At 45.8% G+C, this 17,157-nt stretch overlaps 1 protein-coding gene and 1 non-coding gene across 2 annotated transcripts in view; both read right to left on the bottom strand.

The window, feature by feature from the left end:
• HS1BP3 (HCLS1 binding protein 3) overlaps nucleotides 1–13,226 on the bottom strand; it is a 56,719-nt gene extending 43,493 nt beyond the window's left edge. Inside the window, exons 1-2 of the mRNA XM_066545841.1 lie at nucleotides 13,176–13,226; nucleotides 7,070–7,235 (exon numbers count right to left, since the gene is read on the bottom strand). Of these exons, the coding sequence (XP_066401938.1) occupies nucleotides 7,070–7,235; nucleotides 13,176–13,219 (210 nt within the window). The 5' untranslated portion in view covers nucleotides 13,220–13,226. The remainder of the gene's footprint in view (nucleotides 1–7,069; nucleotides 7,236–13,175) is intronic.
• A 131-nt stretch (nucleotides 13,227–13,357) lies between these two features.
• On the bottom strand, nucleotides 13,358–13,439 carry TRNAS-AGA (transfer RNA serine (anticodon AGA)). Its single transcript has one exon. It is a non-coding gene; the product is annotated as a tRNA-Ser (tRNA).
• Nucleotides 13,440–17,157: the final 3,718 nt, after the last annotated feature.

Below are 17,157 nucleotides of genomic sequence, written 5' to 3'. Positions count from 1 at the left end.
ACCTAAAGCAAACGCACACCCTCGCATCCCATCGCTAATTGCGCCTTTGTGGATCTACGTGGGCTTTGAACAACAACGCCGGGAACGCACAGGCGACACGGAATACCAAGTGTGACAGCTCTGTCCCCAAAGCATACTAATGTGCTTCCCAGAGCCCGCAGCACAGCGGGCCGGCCGATAGATATCCTGCAGTGCCGGGATGCCCTCTGCTGGAACACCTCGATGTACCAGCGAGGCGTCAGCCCCCAGAACACCCTGATGGACCAGAGAGGTGTCAGCCCTCCAGAATAGAGGTGTCAGCCCTCTGCTGGAACACCCAGCTGTACCAGAGAGGTGTCAGTTCTCCAGAACACCCAGCTGTACCAGAGAGGTGTCAGCCCTGCAGAACACCCTGTTCTACCAGCAAGGTGTCAGCCCTCCAGAACAGAGGTGTCAGCCCTCTGCTGGAACACCCAGCTGTACCAGAGAGGTGTCAGCCCTCTGCTGGAACACCCAGCTGTACCAAAGAGGTGTCAGCCCTCCAGCCAAAACCATTCCCTGCTTACCCAAGCCCAGTGCTGGCCCCTGCCAGCCCCTGCCAGCCAGGCTCCTCACCCACTGTCCCTGTGCCTCCAGCCCTGGCAGCCACGGGCTCCTCGACACCCTCAGTCAGCTCTGCTGCTCGATTTACCTGGGGTTTGGTGCTGGAAATGCAGTGGTAAGGCTGGCTGAGCCCAGCAGCCCCATACTAGTGTGCTGAGAACCACCAAACAGTTTGGGTTAGAAGGGACTCTAAAGATCATCCTCTTCAATATGGGAGGGACACCTACCCCTGAACCAGGCTGCTCAGAGCCCCATCCAACCTGGCCTTGAACAGTTCCAGTGATGGGGCAGCCACAGCTTCTCTGGGCAACCTATGCCAGTGGCTCAGCACCCTCACAGTCAAGAATTTTTCCTTACATCTAATCTAAACCTTCCCTTCTTCAGCTTAAGGCCATCCCCTCTTGTCAATTCCAGGCCCTTTGTAGCCAGTCCCTCTCCTGCTTTCTTACAGCCCCTTCAGGTACTGGAAGGAATCCAGTGCCACCCTGGAGCCTTCTCCAGGCTGAACAGGCTCTCCCCTCCCTGTGTCCTCACTGTCCCAGCTCTATGACCACTCCTGTACCCTTCCTCTGGATCTGCTCCAACGGGTCCATGTCTATCCTGTACCTGGCACCCCAGAGCTGGATGCAGCAGCACAGAGGCCTTACACAAGTGCCAGACAGGTTCCACACACTGTATTTTTTCAAGCAAATCCCAGACATGATGCAGGGCATTCTCACATCTTTCTAGTTAGAAAGCACTGCTGCTGCAACAATTCTGGACCCTTTCAATTTGACATCCTCTGTTAATCTTCCAGGAGAAAGGTGTATCAGCATGTAACAAAATTAAATCTTGCCTTTCCTGGTTATCACTTACAGTGCTTTGAAAATCCTTGATGGATCCTATGGCCCAAAATGTCAGGATAGAAAATAAGCACTGCTCTAAACCCCATTTTACCAATCCTATTAAATAAACAAAGTTTGATTAATATTCAGATATTTTTCTTCTGCTGCCTGTAATTCCTCCAGGTGTTGATCCTGCAGTTATCCTCCCCCCTCCATGCCTCTAACTGAACTCTGTGAACACTGTGGAGCTAAACCCCACCACCTGTAAGTCAGCCTGAGTGCACACACTTCAAGGAGTTCTGTCAAGTCACAATATCAAAGGCTCAATCTGCTTCACTTCAAAAGAGTTAATCATGCAAATACAGCAAAGCATGTGCACATTTGCCAGGTCAAGACCTTATTTGCCTGTAACAATTAACATCCAACACAGAACTTAAAAGACAGACAGGGATGGGTTGAACATTTTTTTGGGTTTTTTTTTTTTCCCACTGGGAACAAATAAATAAGTCGAGTGTGATCAAGTATAGCTAGAAGGTTAAGAAAACCACCATGAAGTTCAAAGTGAAAGTCTGAAGTTTGCTACTAATCCTTCAAATCTCATGCATGTGCCTTGCCCCCCCTCTTCCCAAGGGCCTCACACAGGAAAGTACACACCGGAATGGCTGTGGGATACAAGCCTGGCACTCACAGTTGTGTGCAGAATTTGATCCCACTCAGTATTAATGCCATTTAATGCCTCTTACCCTTCAAAGCTCCTTTTACTGCCCCATTTGTGACCTCAAACTTGTCTTCATATGCTTTATATCTACTGCAAGGATTTCAACAAAATGGAGATCTCAGAGCTAACTTGAGCCCCTTGCCAGCCAGAGCACACCAACAAAGAGCACACTTGATTTTACAGTATTTCGTGAAAACCAGGGCTACAGTGACCTTCTTCTTACAAAGTCCACTTCTTAACACTGCAGAAAAGGGAGATCCAGCATCTCTGTCCTTTTAAACAACCACTAGTTTTGGGTACTGGAATCAAAACCCCTTCTCCCAGGCAGCACAAACCAAGCTTTTGCTTGGAAACTCCCAATTCAAGGCATACCAGAATGAATGTTGCTTGGTGACCCCGTGGGTGTGCATTATGGTAGATTTTAATTACATGACCACATGCTGTTCTCCTCATCTGTTTTGCCCAGCAGAAGAGCATGAACTGTAATATTTCCTTTTAATCAGCATGAATCCTTAGTGGCTCCTGAACCTATTGCTACACTGAGCATGGATTTTTTTCCCCTCCTCTCACATCACAGAAGCTATAAGGTGAAGGAATTTATCTTCACAACATACCTGCACAGTCAGGAAAATGCAACTCCAATGCACAGATTTTCAGATTTTGAGGCCCAAAAAAAAAAAAAAAAAGGGCAACATATGCAAAAAGGCAAGGATGAAAACATAAATGAATACACACCCACGTATTCATATACTCCCTCATTTTAAGAGAGGAAGATAGTTCTATAGTAAATGCCTCCCTAAATTGTACTATGCCTGTCAAACACCAGTACTTATTTGTTCAGCTTTGAAAAAGAAAAAACTTGACTAACAAATAACTTGTACAGAAGAATCAAACTGGATGCAGATACAAAGAGAAGGCACTAAAGGCTGGGTGGATTTTTAATAAGGCTGGGAAGGGAGAAGTTAATTGCTAAAAAAGCTAAGGTGTGGCTAGAAGAAATGCCTTTAAGAAAAGCAAAGCCTTTTCTTTTTATCACAGAAAATGGCAAATCTACAGGCAATAATTAAATATCACCTTGGTAGCAGTACCGAAGAGAAAACCAATTTCCCTCTTTTGATAGTACAAGAGTATTCTGACCTTTGAAAGAAATGCAACTGACTTTTCCCTTAATTACCAAATATAACCTTAAGGTTATGCAGTTCTAAAACCCATTTGCCCTATTTTACAATTAGGATTTTTTTAAATTAAAAAATCCCTCCACTTTCTAATAATTTAGAATGTCATCACAGAAGTGAATTTCTTATTCTGTTAATTCTTCACAAATATTTTAATTAGAGATGTTGTGATGCTGATTTTGCATAGTTCTGTTAAGGCTGGAGAATAGGGCACTCTGGATTGTTTAGACCCACAGTAAAGGTTTCACAGGTCAGATCTGAAGTCTCTTTTTGATGGTCATCTGGTTTTTGTTATCCCCTTAACACATCTCTCGATCTTGACAGGACGAAAGGACAGAGCCTCAAGCTGCACCAGGCAAGGTTCAGGTTGGACATCAGAAATAATTTCTTCATGGAAATGGTCATTAAATATTGGAATGGACTACCCAGGGAAGTGCTGGAGTTACAATTCCTGGAGATGTTCAAGAAACATCTGGACATGGCACTTGGTGCTCCAGCGTAGCTGACAAGGTGATGATCCGTCAAAAGCTGGGTCAAGGATCTTAAAGGCTGTTTCCCACCCAAATGATCCTATGATTCAATCCTGGAGACCACAGCCAACTTAGAAGATGCTTCTGCCTTGCTCACCAGCCTTTCCCAGGGAAAAGAGGAGCTGCTGGAGCCGCTGGTCTCACTAACCAGCGCTCGCTCAGCGAGGTGCAGGCCCCGAGGGCAGGGCAGGAGCAGCCACTTCTCTGAGGCCTCAGGGACAGCAACAGGGCAAGAAGGAGCCAAAAAATACAGACCTGGCTCCCCAGCTGGCCAAAACAGAGACAATCCAAAATCAGCATCCAGAGACAAGGAAAATCCTGCCACACCTGCCTGCCTTCTCTAAACTCCGTGTCACCTCAGCGCTGTGACACTGACTCCTTCCTCCAATTTGGCAGTTTCAAAAAAAGCAAAAAAAGATGCCCCCCTCTCCCATTCTGCTCCAGAACAGGCACATAGTAGTTTCCTCTTCCTCCTTCAGATGTCTCATATCTCACTCTGCTTTGTGATACAAATTTGATGTGTTAGATCTGCTGCCCATTGCAGCCTCGTTCTCCTCTGCTGTTCCTCAGGTACCTCTCTTACACTTCACCGCAAACTCTGGGGAAGGGTCACAGCTCTTGTTTGTGCTGCTCCAGCACCCAGCGGAACAGGGCACTGCACAGACACTCTGGGTGCAACCTGCCTTCCCCAGCAGCCACAGCACTGGCACTTCTCTCCAGGCTGAGCCATCTGCCTACATGCATGAGGTATCTCAGCTCCCATGACAGTCATTGTAAAATGAGATTTTGGTGAAAGTGAGTGAAGCTCAACTTGCCTGAACACAGGCAGCCAGTGGCACCTTGGATGCTGCATGTATTCTTGCTGTTTCAGGGCAGTGCCAATGCCTTTATGCCCTCTGTCACTCCTGCCAGCCCTGTGCACACACCTATGGTAATTTAGGGTTTCTCAAATGGTACAAGACATTTATGTTATGCAAAGTGGGTTCCCCCACCCCACAGATGCTCAGCTACATCATTTTCAACAGCACTGCACCAATGGGGATGGGAGTTTAGAAAACCAAACACAGACATCTGCAGACTGTTCTGCCCAGAAAAAGGCATCCCATGCTATCTGAGATGCTTTGGGGTGTCCAAAGGGCTTGTGTGCAGCAGGCTAATACCACACAAGATCTATAGGAAACACACAACTTCTGAAGGCCAGGTAGAAAATCCCAGGGCACCTCCAAGTGCACAGTGATTTGTGTGCAACTCTACTGATCCTCAAGCATTTCAGCCTGGAGTTGAAGCCCCCCACTGCAGCTGTCTACAATGTAGATACTTCCCCTTTATGGTCAAAGAAGAGAGACATTTCCAGAGGATGAGTCACATCATTCCCCTCCTCCCCACTGACCATATAAGCATGGACAGACTCAGATTAAAATATCCAACTTACAGAGAGATAAGTTACGACAGGTGAATCCCTCTGTTCCCCCCAGTAATACACACAGACAAGACTCATCGGAATGAATCGATGGAAAGCATCCATCCTCAACCTCCCAGCTCACAGTTTTAAATTACTCTCACACAACAAACTATATAGTATATCATATTTAGTCAGCTGAAAAAAATGCAACTGATGAGATAAATGTTATTCTCGTCAGGCTCCACCAGTTATCTTCTTCATGAAGAATGAAATGTCAGGAGACCTCACCAGAGGAGAAATGAGGAAGGTTCATTTCACTTGAGAAGAGCAACTGAGTGCTGAAAATCCTCCCAGAGAGACATGGGAACAGACAACCCCAGCAAGCAGAGGGGGCTGCAGTACAAAGTCTGTTTCTCCTCTTTATAGACAAGCTGATTTTATCAACTTGTTCTGAAATGATACAAAATGAAGTTAGATGACGACAGCCCAGTTCAACACCTCAGGTGTAACCAGATTCTTTCTTCCACAGAGCTGTGTGGAAAAATTACATAATATAAGCAGGCATTGATGCATGAAAAAAAGCAACTGCACATCCCCGTCTCTATCTGCCCCTGCCCCCTCAGGTGCTTCCCTGCCCTAAAAGAAACTATAATGATACTGTGCAAGTCACAGACTCAAGGAACAAGTGTAAATCAGTACTGAATAACAAGCCCCAAAATACCCATTTTTAGCCAGGAGCAGCTCCTCAGCTGACATTATGGAATAGCCACATAACACTGGGACACAAAAGGAAACACTGCAGGAGCAAGAACAAGCAGTCAGGGATGAGCAGGGTGAACAGAACAGACTCCTATGCCAGCATTGCTGCTTTTACCATGGTTATATACAGCACAAGGTGTGGAATAAATGCAAGAAATCTCATTTGTTGTAAAGCATTTCTTTACAACACTGCTAGATATTTATCTGCAAATCAGACTGTTTAAATAGGCTTTTATCAGCTATCTTCCACAAAGTGTGAGTTACACTACAGGGTCATGGTCTACCAGGTAACCACACACTCACATCACTCTGACATTATAGTTATTGCCAAAACATCTGAAAAAAGCAGATGGTCACAGCATGCAACAAGGTGTGTTCCCTTATGGTCAATGGACAGAGAAATGCACTTCTTGGGAGTGCTTCAGCAGGCAGCTAAAGAAGATCAAAGAGAAAACCCTAAATGCACCTTTTCCCATCAGCTTGACAGACAGTCCCAGGAGCAACAGCTTAAGTGGATGTGCACACGCCGTAGATGAGATTAATTTCACCTGTTTTAAGTCATGTGCTGTGCTTTCAAACCTTTACTCTGCAGGTATAGTGAAAAAGACAATCCAGCTAAATCATGTTTTATATGGACACTTCCTTGGAAACCTCTCTTATGAAGTATTTTAAAATCTGTGTCCAGGTAACAGACCCATTCAAATAAGCAACTATATATTTATTTCATGTTTTTATACAAAGTCTAGTACTGATACATATATTAGAGAAACTAATTTGCAGTAGAACTTACAAAAAGTTTAATTGGTTTCTATTTGTTGATCCATAATGAAAAATGCCTTAAAGGCAACAACAGCATTGCCACTTTTAGCTCCTGGAATAAAAAGTTCAATTACTGTGTGGATAATGTAATATGCATAATGGAATAGGAATTGCAGAAATGGTACAGACTGTGTTGTCCTACCAAGGACCTTGACCTGGAGAGACTGGGATTGATGATGAAGCATCTGCCACATCATGACAGAAATAATTAAAGGTGGTTAAGAAAGTGATCACTAACACAGGTCTGATGAAATATTTACCATAAATTGAACCACATCTTCAGGCTTGTGCTTTGATGATTTGAAGGCAGCCAGTCGGGTAACAACAACAATGTGATATTCGACATGGCCAGACATCATCTTCCCACGGATTTCCTGGTATTCCGGTACGGACAAATCCAGCCCCGTGTGTGTATTCTGAATTTGCCTAGGGGAGAAAATACACAGAGTTCAGGCATTGGCACAAAGACTTTTAGCTGTCCCTCTCCCAGTTACAAGCCCTAGAAAATCAATGCAAAAGCTCTCACTGGAACAGGACATCACACAGACCCTGTTCCCAACACTTCCTACTCTGTAACAAGACTAACTGGGACATGGCCTGTTTCCTATATTCCATCCCAAAGCACCTGCCGTGAGCCTCTGCAGGCAGCATCCCAGGAACACATAATTTCTGTGAAGAGATGTGGTTTCATTCAGAATGGGACTTCACTTGCAGGAGCTGAAAGTCCTCTTAGCCCACCTGGCAGGTGAGAAGATCCAATGATCTCTCATCAGGTTTATTTTGAGACAAAGGTCTGTTCATAGTGACTCATGCCGAGCCCTATCCACCTCTCCTTTATCTAAGGACATTCCCAGAAATGACAGAGACAATAACTGAAAGTGCCATGAAAGAAAGAAGGAGCTCCCTGGAGCACAGGGACAACTTGTGAAGAGTCAATCAGGAAAGTGGATTAAAGCCAAAATACAAAGGATGCTGCTGGAGCAGACTGATGGGCCAATTGCAGTTTCCACTTGTGAAGATCCTTGAGGAAAATCAGACAAACATCAGGACTGAGCAAGTTAAAGAAGGACATGATCCCTCAGAGCTGCCTTCTGGTTTTGACTATCTGATACACAGTCTTGCTGCCAAACAGCCTAAAGGGCACACTAGCCAAAACATATCGACTTTCCCACAGAAGATCCTACTGGAAACAGATACCCGTCCTTTCATACCCAGTTAAATAGCATTAACCTCTGAGAGCAGTCATAACCACCCATGGTTCCTCCTGGAGGAAAATGCAACAGGGGAGTTGCTGCTGCAGTTTACTCAATGGATTTTTTTCCTCCTGACCTCTTCAGATGCACAGAACTGTGGCACCACCTGCCCCCTGGAGCGCCCCCTGAAAATATTTATGATGTTTTTGCAAGAGGAATGCCAGGTCATATTAGAGTGCCCACACATCAATAGTAAGACCAAGCAGTTGCTGTTGGAGCATCAATTGGTACATATAATGAAATAAACAGTCTGTTTCAATAGCCTGAAAGGCAAAACTGATCAAAGACCCCTTCCCCAAAGTTACCCTGTGCCAAGCCATAGACCACTTGCCAGAATCAGAAGTTCACTGTCCACAGCACTCAATACCCTCTGAACACATCTCTGAGCACATTCTTCCTATGTGTGAGTAAATGTTTTTTAGAGAAATCAGGAGGGACCACTTAAAAGAAAACTAAACTAGGATTATTAAACATTTTTTCTGTCTTTAAACTTTAACCGTGAGGATTATCAAGTTCCATCTTCCCTGGATTTCCTGTGGAAATTCTTAACCTCTTCCTTCAGGAAATTTAGAATCATTAACACAAGTGCCCTTTCACCTAAGGATACACAATGCATAGAACTTAATATACACTTTCAAGAGGCTTAAACAATCTGGTTTCAAACAAAGTTTCAAAAGATCCTCTCATCATGTCAAAACTTGATCAGTTCTTATGAAACTTGAGCTTCCCCAAGAAGACAATCTCTGAATCTCTAATTCAAAGCTTGAATCAAAAGCCTTTTAAAGAGAATATCCTGAGAGCTCCTGATAAATAGGATAACAACAAACAAGGACACAGACTCAGTTTTGTACCCAATCCTCTTTGCAAGCCATATTTAAAGCATTAGGGCTTTAACAACAGCTCTTACCATCTCCAGTATTTTGGTGATGCTATTCTGTCTGCTCTGGTTCTGTTCTTATGTTCTGCCAGTCAGGGACTTCACTTTACACATCCAGACAAAATTTTGTTCTCAGTTACAGGTGGTTGGCTCTAAAACACAGGACCAGTAGTGCTCATGAGTGAATGCACAGGTGCCTGGCTTTCACACAGCAGCCTGTGGGACCTGGGAGTAACAACCATCAGCTGTAACTCTGCCTCTTCCAGTAGCAGCCAAAATGCTGGCCCTAAGGGGTACCTGCCAGTTACCTCAGCTGGATCTGGACTTTTTTAGAATATACCTGCAGCAGAGGATATGCTCTTAGAAGAGACTTACAGCTCACAATAGCCCTAAACACTATTAAGATCACCAAAGGACTTTGCCCACTCTGGCAGACTGTATAAAGAAGCAACTCCTCATCTGCAACCACCAATGCCTCCACCCCAAATCTGCCCCCAGGAATTCCTGGAGATATGGACAGTAAATTAAGCCACATGACAGGGACTTGAGATAAGATAAAGGGAGTACTATTGTCCAAGTTATCTCAAGCCTAAGGAGAGATAAACAAGAGTGGGGGAGAAGAGTGTAACACTGCAAGGAGTCCATGGAGAAGGCCAGCTCAGCGACTGTGCTGAAGGTCAGCTTTTGACTGCAGGAGACCATAGTCCACTGACTCCAAAGAAGAGACACACTGAGCACAGGACAGTCACACTCCTATGTAGGCCTGAGGGTACTTATCCCTTCTGATGGGGCTCAACTACACAGGCATAGAGGCAGCTGCCATGTCTTAAAAGGTGTCATAAACCAGCAAAGTCACCCAAAGCACCCCCAGATTTATTTCTGGGCCATCAGAGGATTGTACATGATTCACAGTGTAGCAAAAGACAGTGCAAAACTCCACCCTGCAGGGGAGGTGCTTGGGCATGCCTCTATATACCTGAATGCATATTAGCCCATTAAACTTTATTTTTTGTGGGACCCTTACCACTAAAAAGAGTGAAGAAGGACCAACAAAACAATGCTGGATCCACAAGGCTAGTGATTATCTTTCTACTTAATTGTTCTCTCTCTGCCTTTCCCTCCACCCTTTCTGTGTCTTTGTCTCTCACACATTTCACTTAATAAAATCTGCATTATTGATTTTTAGCAATGATCTCACTGGCACCTTAATTTGGGTAGAAGTATCTCTCTCTAATAATCACAATAATCAGATCTTAACAGCTCTCCAGATGTACAGTCACTCAGGTTGTGACTGCAGCTATGGCAGCCAAAAGGTCTGGCACTCATACTCAAAAGTGACCCACAACCCCAGGGAAGTGTGTGATTACCAGTCCTTGAAAGGATGTGTGGAAGTGGCACCTGGGAACAGGGTTTAGTGTGGACCTGGCAGTGCTGGGTTAATGCTTGCAGTTGATGATCTTAAAGGTCTTCTCAATCTCAAATGAGTCTGTGATTCTACTTCTGTTAACACAGAGTATAAATGACTAATTAACCTGCTTTTCACCTCTAATATAAATAAAAGGAGTAATGACCAGTGAACCATCCTCAATGGCCTTTAGCTGAAAACAGCAACCATGTACAGATGTTCTGAGATGACACAATGACAACTTCACTGAAAGAGCTGCTGCATTAGAGAGTTCTGAAACTGCAATGAAGTTAGTAAGTACCTAGTAAAAACCCAGGGTTTTTCTTATAAAGTTGTTAGAAGTCTGTGCTAAAATGTCATGGAAATTATTAGAGGGAGGGGGAATAGCTACATTTTTGTTTGTTCGCTTTAGGCCTTATGATCATTTTCATTATCATCTCCTACAGGAAACCCAACCCTATTATCTTCTATAGCAATAGGATTTCTTTTTAAATATAAAACTGATTCTAAAGAAACAGAAATCAGCAGGGAGGCTGAGACAAACAGAGCATACTATCCAAAGTGCTCCCTAGTTCTTGTAATGCCTTCAAAATAAGCAGCCTTAATGTTTTAACTAATTAAATACTGTTATTGTTATTCAAACAGAATTAGCACCTGCAAACCCCAAGACAGAATATAGTTTCACTGCATCTTTCACATAAAACCAACTATTTTTACACTTGTATCTTTAAAAAAAAAAAGCAGCAAAAGGAGAAAACTGGTTGTTTAATTTGGATACACAGGTTTATTGCTTGTACTCTTTATTTGAATCTAGCTTATCTCCAGTTTACACTTCTGTCTACAAAACAGACAGTTCACCAGAGACCTGGGCACATGGTTAACCTTCCTAACAGGAATCACTTCACCCAAATACAAGGAGACTGTTCATACCAGCAGCACTGCTGTGAATCAGAGCATTGCACAATCAGATCATGCAGGAGAGGCCCAGAACAGAGGAAGCGCAGACTATAAAGGCCAGCTGAACTGAGCAGCTTCCACAGTTCATGGAAGAGCTGGGTGTTCACTCCTGGTTTTTTGATTTGCATATAATCATTAAATTGTATTTCAATTAATCTGCTTTCTGTGCTGAAAGGCCAACATGGAGGGTGGTCAATAGGCACCTCCAGAAAGAAAGTAAAACAAGAGATGCAAGTGCTGTGACCAGAGAAACATTTATTCCAGCATCTGTATGGCCAGGAGAGCAGAGTCTATGCTTCCTGCCTTGATAAACTCAGCCCTGCCAGCAGCACCCAGCTCCAAAAACCTCTCTCCAGAAGGGACCAAATTGTGACATTCCTGGTCATAACAGAAGGAGAAAAAAATGTACAACCAGTTTTATTTATTAAGTGAAGGGAAAGTACTCACCAAACAGTTTATTTCTCTGTCTGGTCTAATTACAAGTATACAGATTTTATAGGCTCCCCAGAGAAGTGATCACAGCACCAAACCTGACAGGGTTCAAGAAGTGTTTGGACAATGCTCTCAGGCACATGGTGTGACCCTTGGGATGTCCTGAGCTGAGCCAGGAGTTGGACTCCATGATCCAACTCAGCATAGTCTGTGATTCCATGATTTATATTACCACAGCAACTAGGAATCCTATTCCCAAAACAAGTATGTGGAAAAAAGAGGGGAAAAGGTCACAACTATACAGTTATTTCACCACAGAAGCTAGAAAGTATGTCCACTTACTAAAGTCTTAATCCCACACATGCATATATACCCAATTTTATCACTGAAAGTATTCCAGTTTCAGTGGGACAATTTGCAAGTGGGTCTTTTTCAATCTAACAACTGTAAAATTAATCCAGGTGTTCCAATTTCCATTTCTAAGGCTAAACTTTATATAAAGTCAGTCCTGCAAAACGTCTGTTAGTCACATTAGATACATTTGAAGGTTCAAGGCCACTGCTTCAAGGAAAGTCCAGCCCTGATACAGCCAAATATTTAAGGATTAAAATAATGACTTTGAAGTTAAATCGACTGAAATACTCATTATTTATGTCCTAGGAGGTAAGGACCTTGCTGAATCAACACTTCTGCTTCTCATGTCTCATCTGATAGGAAACTGCTTTCATGTGGTCTCAAATATCTCATGGGGATTAAAAAAAAAGAGAGAGAAAGAGATCTATCAATTTCCCTATAAGAGATTGCCATAAGCATTTTCTTCTTGAGGTATTTCTCATCAGGATTCCTTTACCACACCTAGGAAGAAACAGGGTTTAAACATTTAATGCAAAGGAGAAGAGCGCCCCTGCACCACGCAGGGGGCAGCTTCCAGGAGATGGGAAAGGAGAATAAACTCTTTTTCTGCCCATTCCTGGGCTGCCGGCCAGAGGGGACACGAGGAGGGGACACAGGGATACAGGGCACAGCAGCGGGCATGGGCACCGGCCAAAGCACTGGGGACACCGCCGCACACCGCAGGATAAACCCTAATTCCTGCCCACCCACCGCCAAACACCGCCAAGGAAAGGATGTGTCCGGTGGGCAACAGCACCCAAAGCTGCGCCAGAGCGGACGGCAAAGGACGCGGAGCTGTCACAAGAGGAGAGGGAGGGCACACAGGACGGGCCAGGGATCCCCCCGGCTGTGGAATGCAGGAGAACTGGAGAACATCTGAAGTGCCCCGGGGCAAACCCACACAGCACTACCCGGCTTCCCCTCAGCCTCCGCCGCTCCTTCCTTTGCTTCCCCTTCCCTTTCTCCTTCCCCGCTCCCCCCGGGCTGCCCCGCCGAGGCCGCGGCCGCTGCGGGCGCGGGGCGCTGCCCGGCCCGTCCCCGGACGGTACCTGGTGGTGGCCAGCACGGCGGGAGCCGCGCCGCGCTGCTCCATGGCCGCGGGAGGACGTCCCGCCTCCCTTCCCGGGGCCGGACCCGCCGTCCTGCCGGATGTCAGGCGTCGGCGGCTCCGGTGCAAAACGAGCGGGGGAAAGAAAACGTCCGGCACGGGGAGGAAAAGAAGAGCGCGGGTCGTAGTCGGCAGGATTCGAACCTGCGCGGGGAGACCCCAATGGATTTCTAGTCCATCGCCTTAACCACTCGGCCACGACTACACCGACGGGCGGATGTGTTGCCACGTGAGCCCCACTAACTCACCCTGCAATTCCTCTTCCTCCCGGACCCAAACTTTCTGCAACTTCCCCCAAACCTCAGTGAATCCCTGGGCGCTTCTCTTCCTCACGGGAAACAGCTCGCACGCACCTCCCGCTGACACAGCGGGCACGGCGCTGCTTCCCCAGGCAGCACCAGCCGGGTGCGAGGCACGGCCACCCCCGCAGCCTGGCCACACACCTCGGAGCGGCTGTGTGTTCCGAAGTTTATTTTGGGAAAGAAGAGAGAAGCAGTCCTTCTGCTGCCCTTGGGGCACCCGCGGCTCGGCTGGGCTGCCCTGGTTTGTTTGCGGGCTGCTGGGCGTACCCGGGCCCTTGGTTATCCCGCGGCCTCTCTGCGCTCCTGGGCACGGCTCCTGCAGGGAAGCGCCTGGGAAAAAAGCTTCGCAGCGGGCACAGCTTCGTGGAATCACGGAATTACAAAGTCCTTATGGTTGGAAAAGACCTCTAAGATCATGGGATCTAATCGTTTACTCATTCACCATGTTCACAACTAAACCATAACCCTAAGTGCTACAGCCACATGTTTATTTGAACACTTCCAGTGACAGCAATCCCACAACTTCCCTGAGCCGCCTGTCCCAATGCCTGACCACCCTTTCAGTGAAGAATTTTTTCCTAATATCCAATTTAAACCTCTTAAGGTGCAACTCGAGGCTATGTCTTCATCTGTCACTTGTTACTTGGGAGAAGAGACCGACCCTCACCTGCCTGCACCCTCCTTTCGAGTGTTTGTAGAGTGATGGGGTTCCCCCCAAGCCTCCTTTTCTCCAGGTTAAACACCACCAGCTCCCTCAGCTGCTCCTCATCACACTTGTGCTCCAGACCCTTCTCACCAGCTCTGCTGTCCTTCTCTGGACAGACAGAAACCACAGCCCGAGAATATTATAAAAGTGATAAAAAAACAGATGCTGATACTGCATCAGTGCAGCCAGCCTCCAAACAGGCTCAGCACCTCAAGTGGGTATGCAGCAGTGTCCCCAGAGAGAAGCAGCCCTTGAAAGATGACCTAGTGAGTGGATTAAGACTTTTCACCCCAGAAAGGAGCATTAGAGGAGTTTGGGAGTGATGGAAATGTCAAAATCGAGAGCAGTCCAAAGTGGCAGACACAGAACAATCTTTTGATGCTTGTGGTGAAACAAGAAATCTGGAACATGAAACCCACGAGTCAAAACAAAAAAAAAAGGGAGACTTCATGGGTGGGGTCCCTTCCTAAATCCCCATTGTTTTCTCTCCCTGCCACTACAAACCTTTTGTTAAGCAGAGTGTAAACACCACCACCCAGCTGCAGCCTTTCTGGCACAGGAGTTGCAGTTTCCAGAAATGCTGCAAGCCACCAGAAAGTGCTTTTGGAAGATTAATTGTTCTCACGTGGCCTCTGAAGGGTTAAAAAGCTCTGGGGTTGAGTTCCTGTAAGCTTATAATGAATAGTTCTATGGCTAAACAAATTGCTTCTCTAATGGCATTTTTATTCCCATTTGACTTCCTGGATAATGCAATTTATTCAGGTAGTAACAAGGAGTAAGCAGCTGGCAGCTTGCTGTCTGAGACAGCAAAAATAGAGCAGGACCTGAGCCCGTGAGTTCCCACTGAGGCTTGTCGTGCTCACTGAGCAGTGTCCTTCCAGATGTTGCTAAGTGCCTGTGAAGGGGCTTCAAAAGCTGGGGATTTTCTCCCCAAACAGAAGTGTCTGCTTGGCTTCAGTGAGCTGCCACTCTGTGTCCTGGAGAGGCTGTGTATGCTGTGTCTGTGCACTCAAGGAGAAGTCTGAGCACTGCCTGTTTATCTGATTTCCTAACAAGTCTTATCATACATGGCATTTTTATAACTCCACAGCCCACATCATCATAACATGTGAATAAAACAAGTCCCTCAGTGGTGCTAACCTCTGAAGTTGTGGAAATAATCAGCTGATTTTCCCACAAGGTTAGGGCAGGGTCTTTGTTCAGATGGTGACTGTGTAGAGTGAACCTCTGCATAAAAGGTGGACATAAATCAAACCTGTCAGGAGAAAACTAATATGCCAGTAGAGCTATCTGCAGGACATAACCATCAACTTGCCTCTTTGAGAAGCAACTCCCAGAATACTTGGAGTTTGATTCCCATGTTGCTTTGGATGCTACACAGAAAATTTCTTCCACTGAACCAATTTTTTTACTCAATTATCCACTGCAAACATGCAGGGGGATGCCTATGGGAGAATGTCCAAAGAATCTGAGAACCAATACCAATAATAATCATCACTTATAAACTTATATTTTCCTACCTACTACTTGGGTTACCCTCAGCTGTTTCTCTCCCTTTCATGGTCCCTTCTGCCTCAGTTCAATTCTCTATGAGCAAAGGAAAGACAAAGAAACTCTCTGAAGTTTCAGGACTATTTTCTTTGGGATTTATGCCTTTTTTCCCTGCCTCTTAGCTCTGCAGTACTGACTGGTGTAGTAGGTTGCTTGACTTAATTTTATCCATTCTTTTTCTATTTTCCGTTTCTTTCCATATCCCCAACAAACTCAATCAGCATAGTCACACAGTCTGTATTTACTAGCCTAATTTATGCATAGTCTCTATAGTTAAACAATTAATTTGCATAGAATGACTGCCTAATTAGGAATGCATGTTCTTTTACTGCAGGTCTGTGTGGTACTGTACTAAACCCTCTGTGGTTTCTGCATAAATGAGGCCAAGGCCAAAGATGACTGCTCCAAGGGAGAGAAGATACTCGAAGAAAATGTAAGTAAGTCTGATTTCTGTCAAAAGCTTCTAGAAAGTCAAGGAAAAGAATGAGTGGGAGACAAGTAATTAAGCTCAATAGGAGGCTGAAGGAGGTTTTTGTTGTCTTCAAGACGTCTGAGCATTGGGAAGTGTCCTGCAGCAATGCAGCTGCGAGAGAGACGTCCGGCTAGCTGGCCAGCACCGCTAGCAGCACAGGGGGCGCTTGTCCCGATAGCTCGGCTCCAGGACAGCGCCTACAGCCAACGCCCAGCGTTGCAGCTGTAGGCATTGCCTTGTGCGGGACGAGGCCGTATCGAAGCCGCAACCAGCGGAATAAGAGGGCAGACTCCAACTGCAGTTAATCCAGGCTTCAATGAATCCTAGGGGATGCAGCAGGAGAAAACAGGGAAGGAAGCACTACAGCAGTTTTTAAAGGGTGGAGGATGTAAGGGAGGTGCCAGTCCCTGGACCAATAAGGATACAGTGGGGAGTGGGATCCAAAGGACTGACATGGGGAAAACAGCAATGCGGACAATTCTGAGGAGGGGCCCCGGTCCCTGAACCAATCATCCAACTCTCCAGCTGGAAACTTCTAGCAACAAAGGTGGGACTGGAGAGTGACTGGCAGGGCACTGGGGAGGGGTTGAGGAAAGGATACATTGGTTTCTAGGGAAACCGGGGAGGAGCTTTAAGAGATACAATGACAACTGGGGTGGAGTTAGGGTGACGGACACTAACAGGCACAGGAGGGAGGACTGTGGCAGAACCATTACCAAACAAGGAGGGAGCAGAGCGGTCCAACTTTAACAGAACAGAGTACAACAGTGTCCACGTAAGAGGAACTCATGCTGAAAATGGTATTGTCCAGGAAGGCTAAGATAACTCTCCCAACACAGTGGTGATGGAGAAGCCAGGCTTTAAGCAAAGAGTCTATGGGAAGACGCATATA

This window comes from Molothrus aeneus, chromosome 3, assembly GCF_037042795.1.
Source record: "Molothrus aeneus isolate 106 chromosome 3, BPBGC_Maene_1.0, whole genome shotgun sequence".
NCBI lineage: Eukaryota > Metazoa > Chordata > Aves > Passeriformes > Icteridae > Molothrus > Molothrus aeneus.
This window is presented reverse-complemented; position numbering and strand designations above follow the sequence as displayed.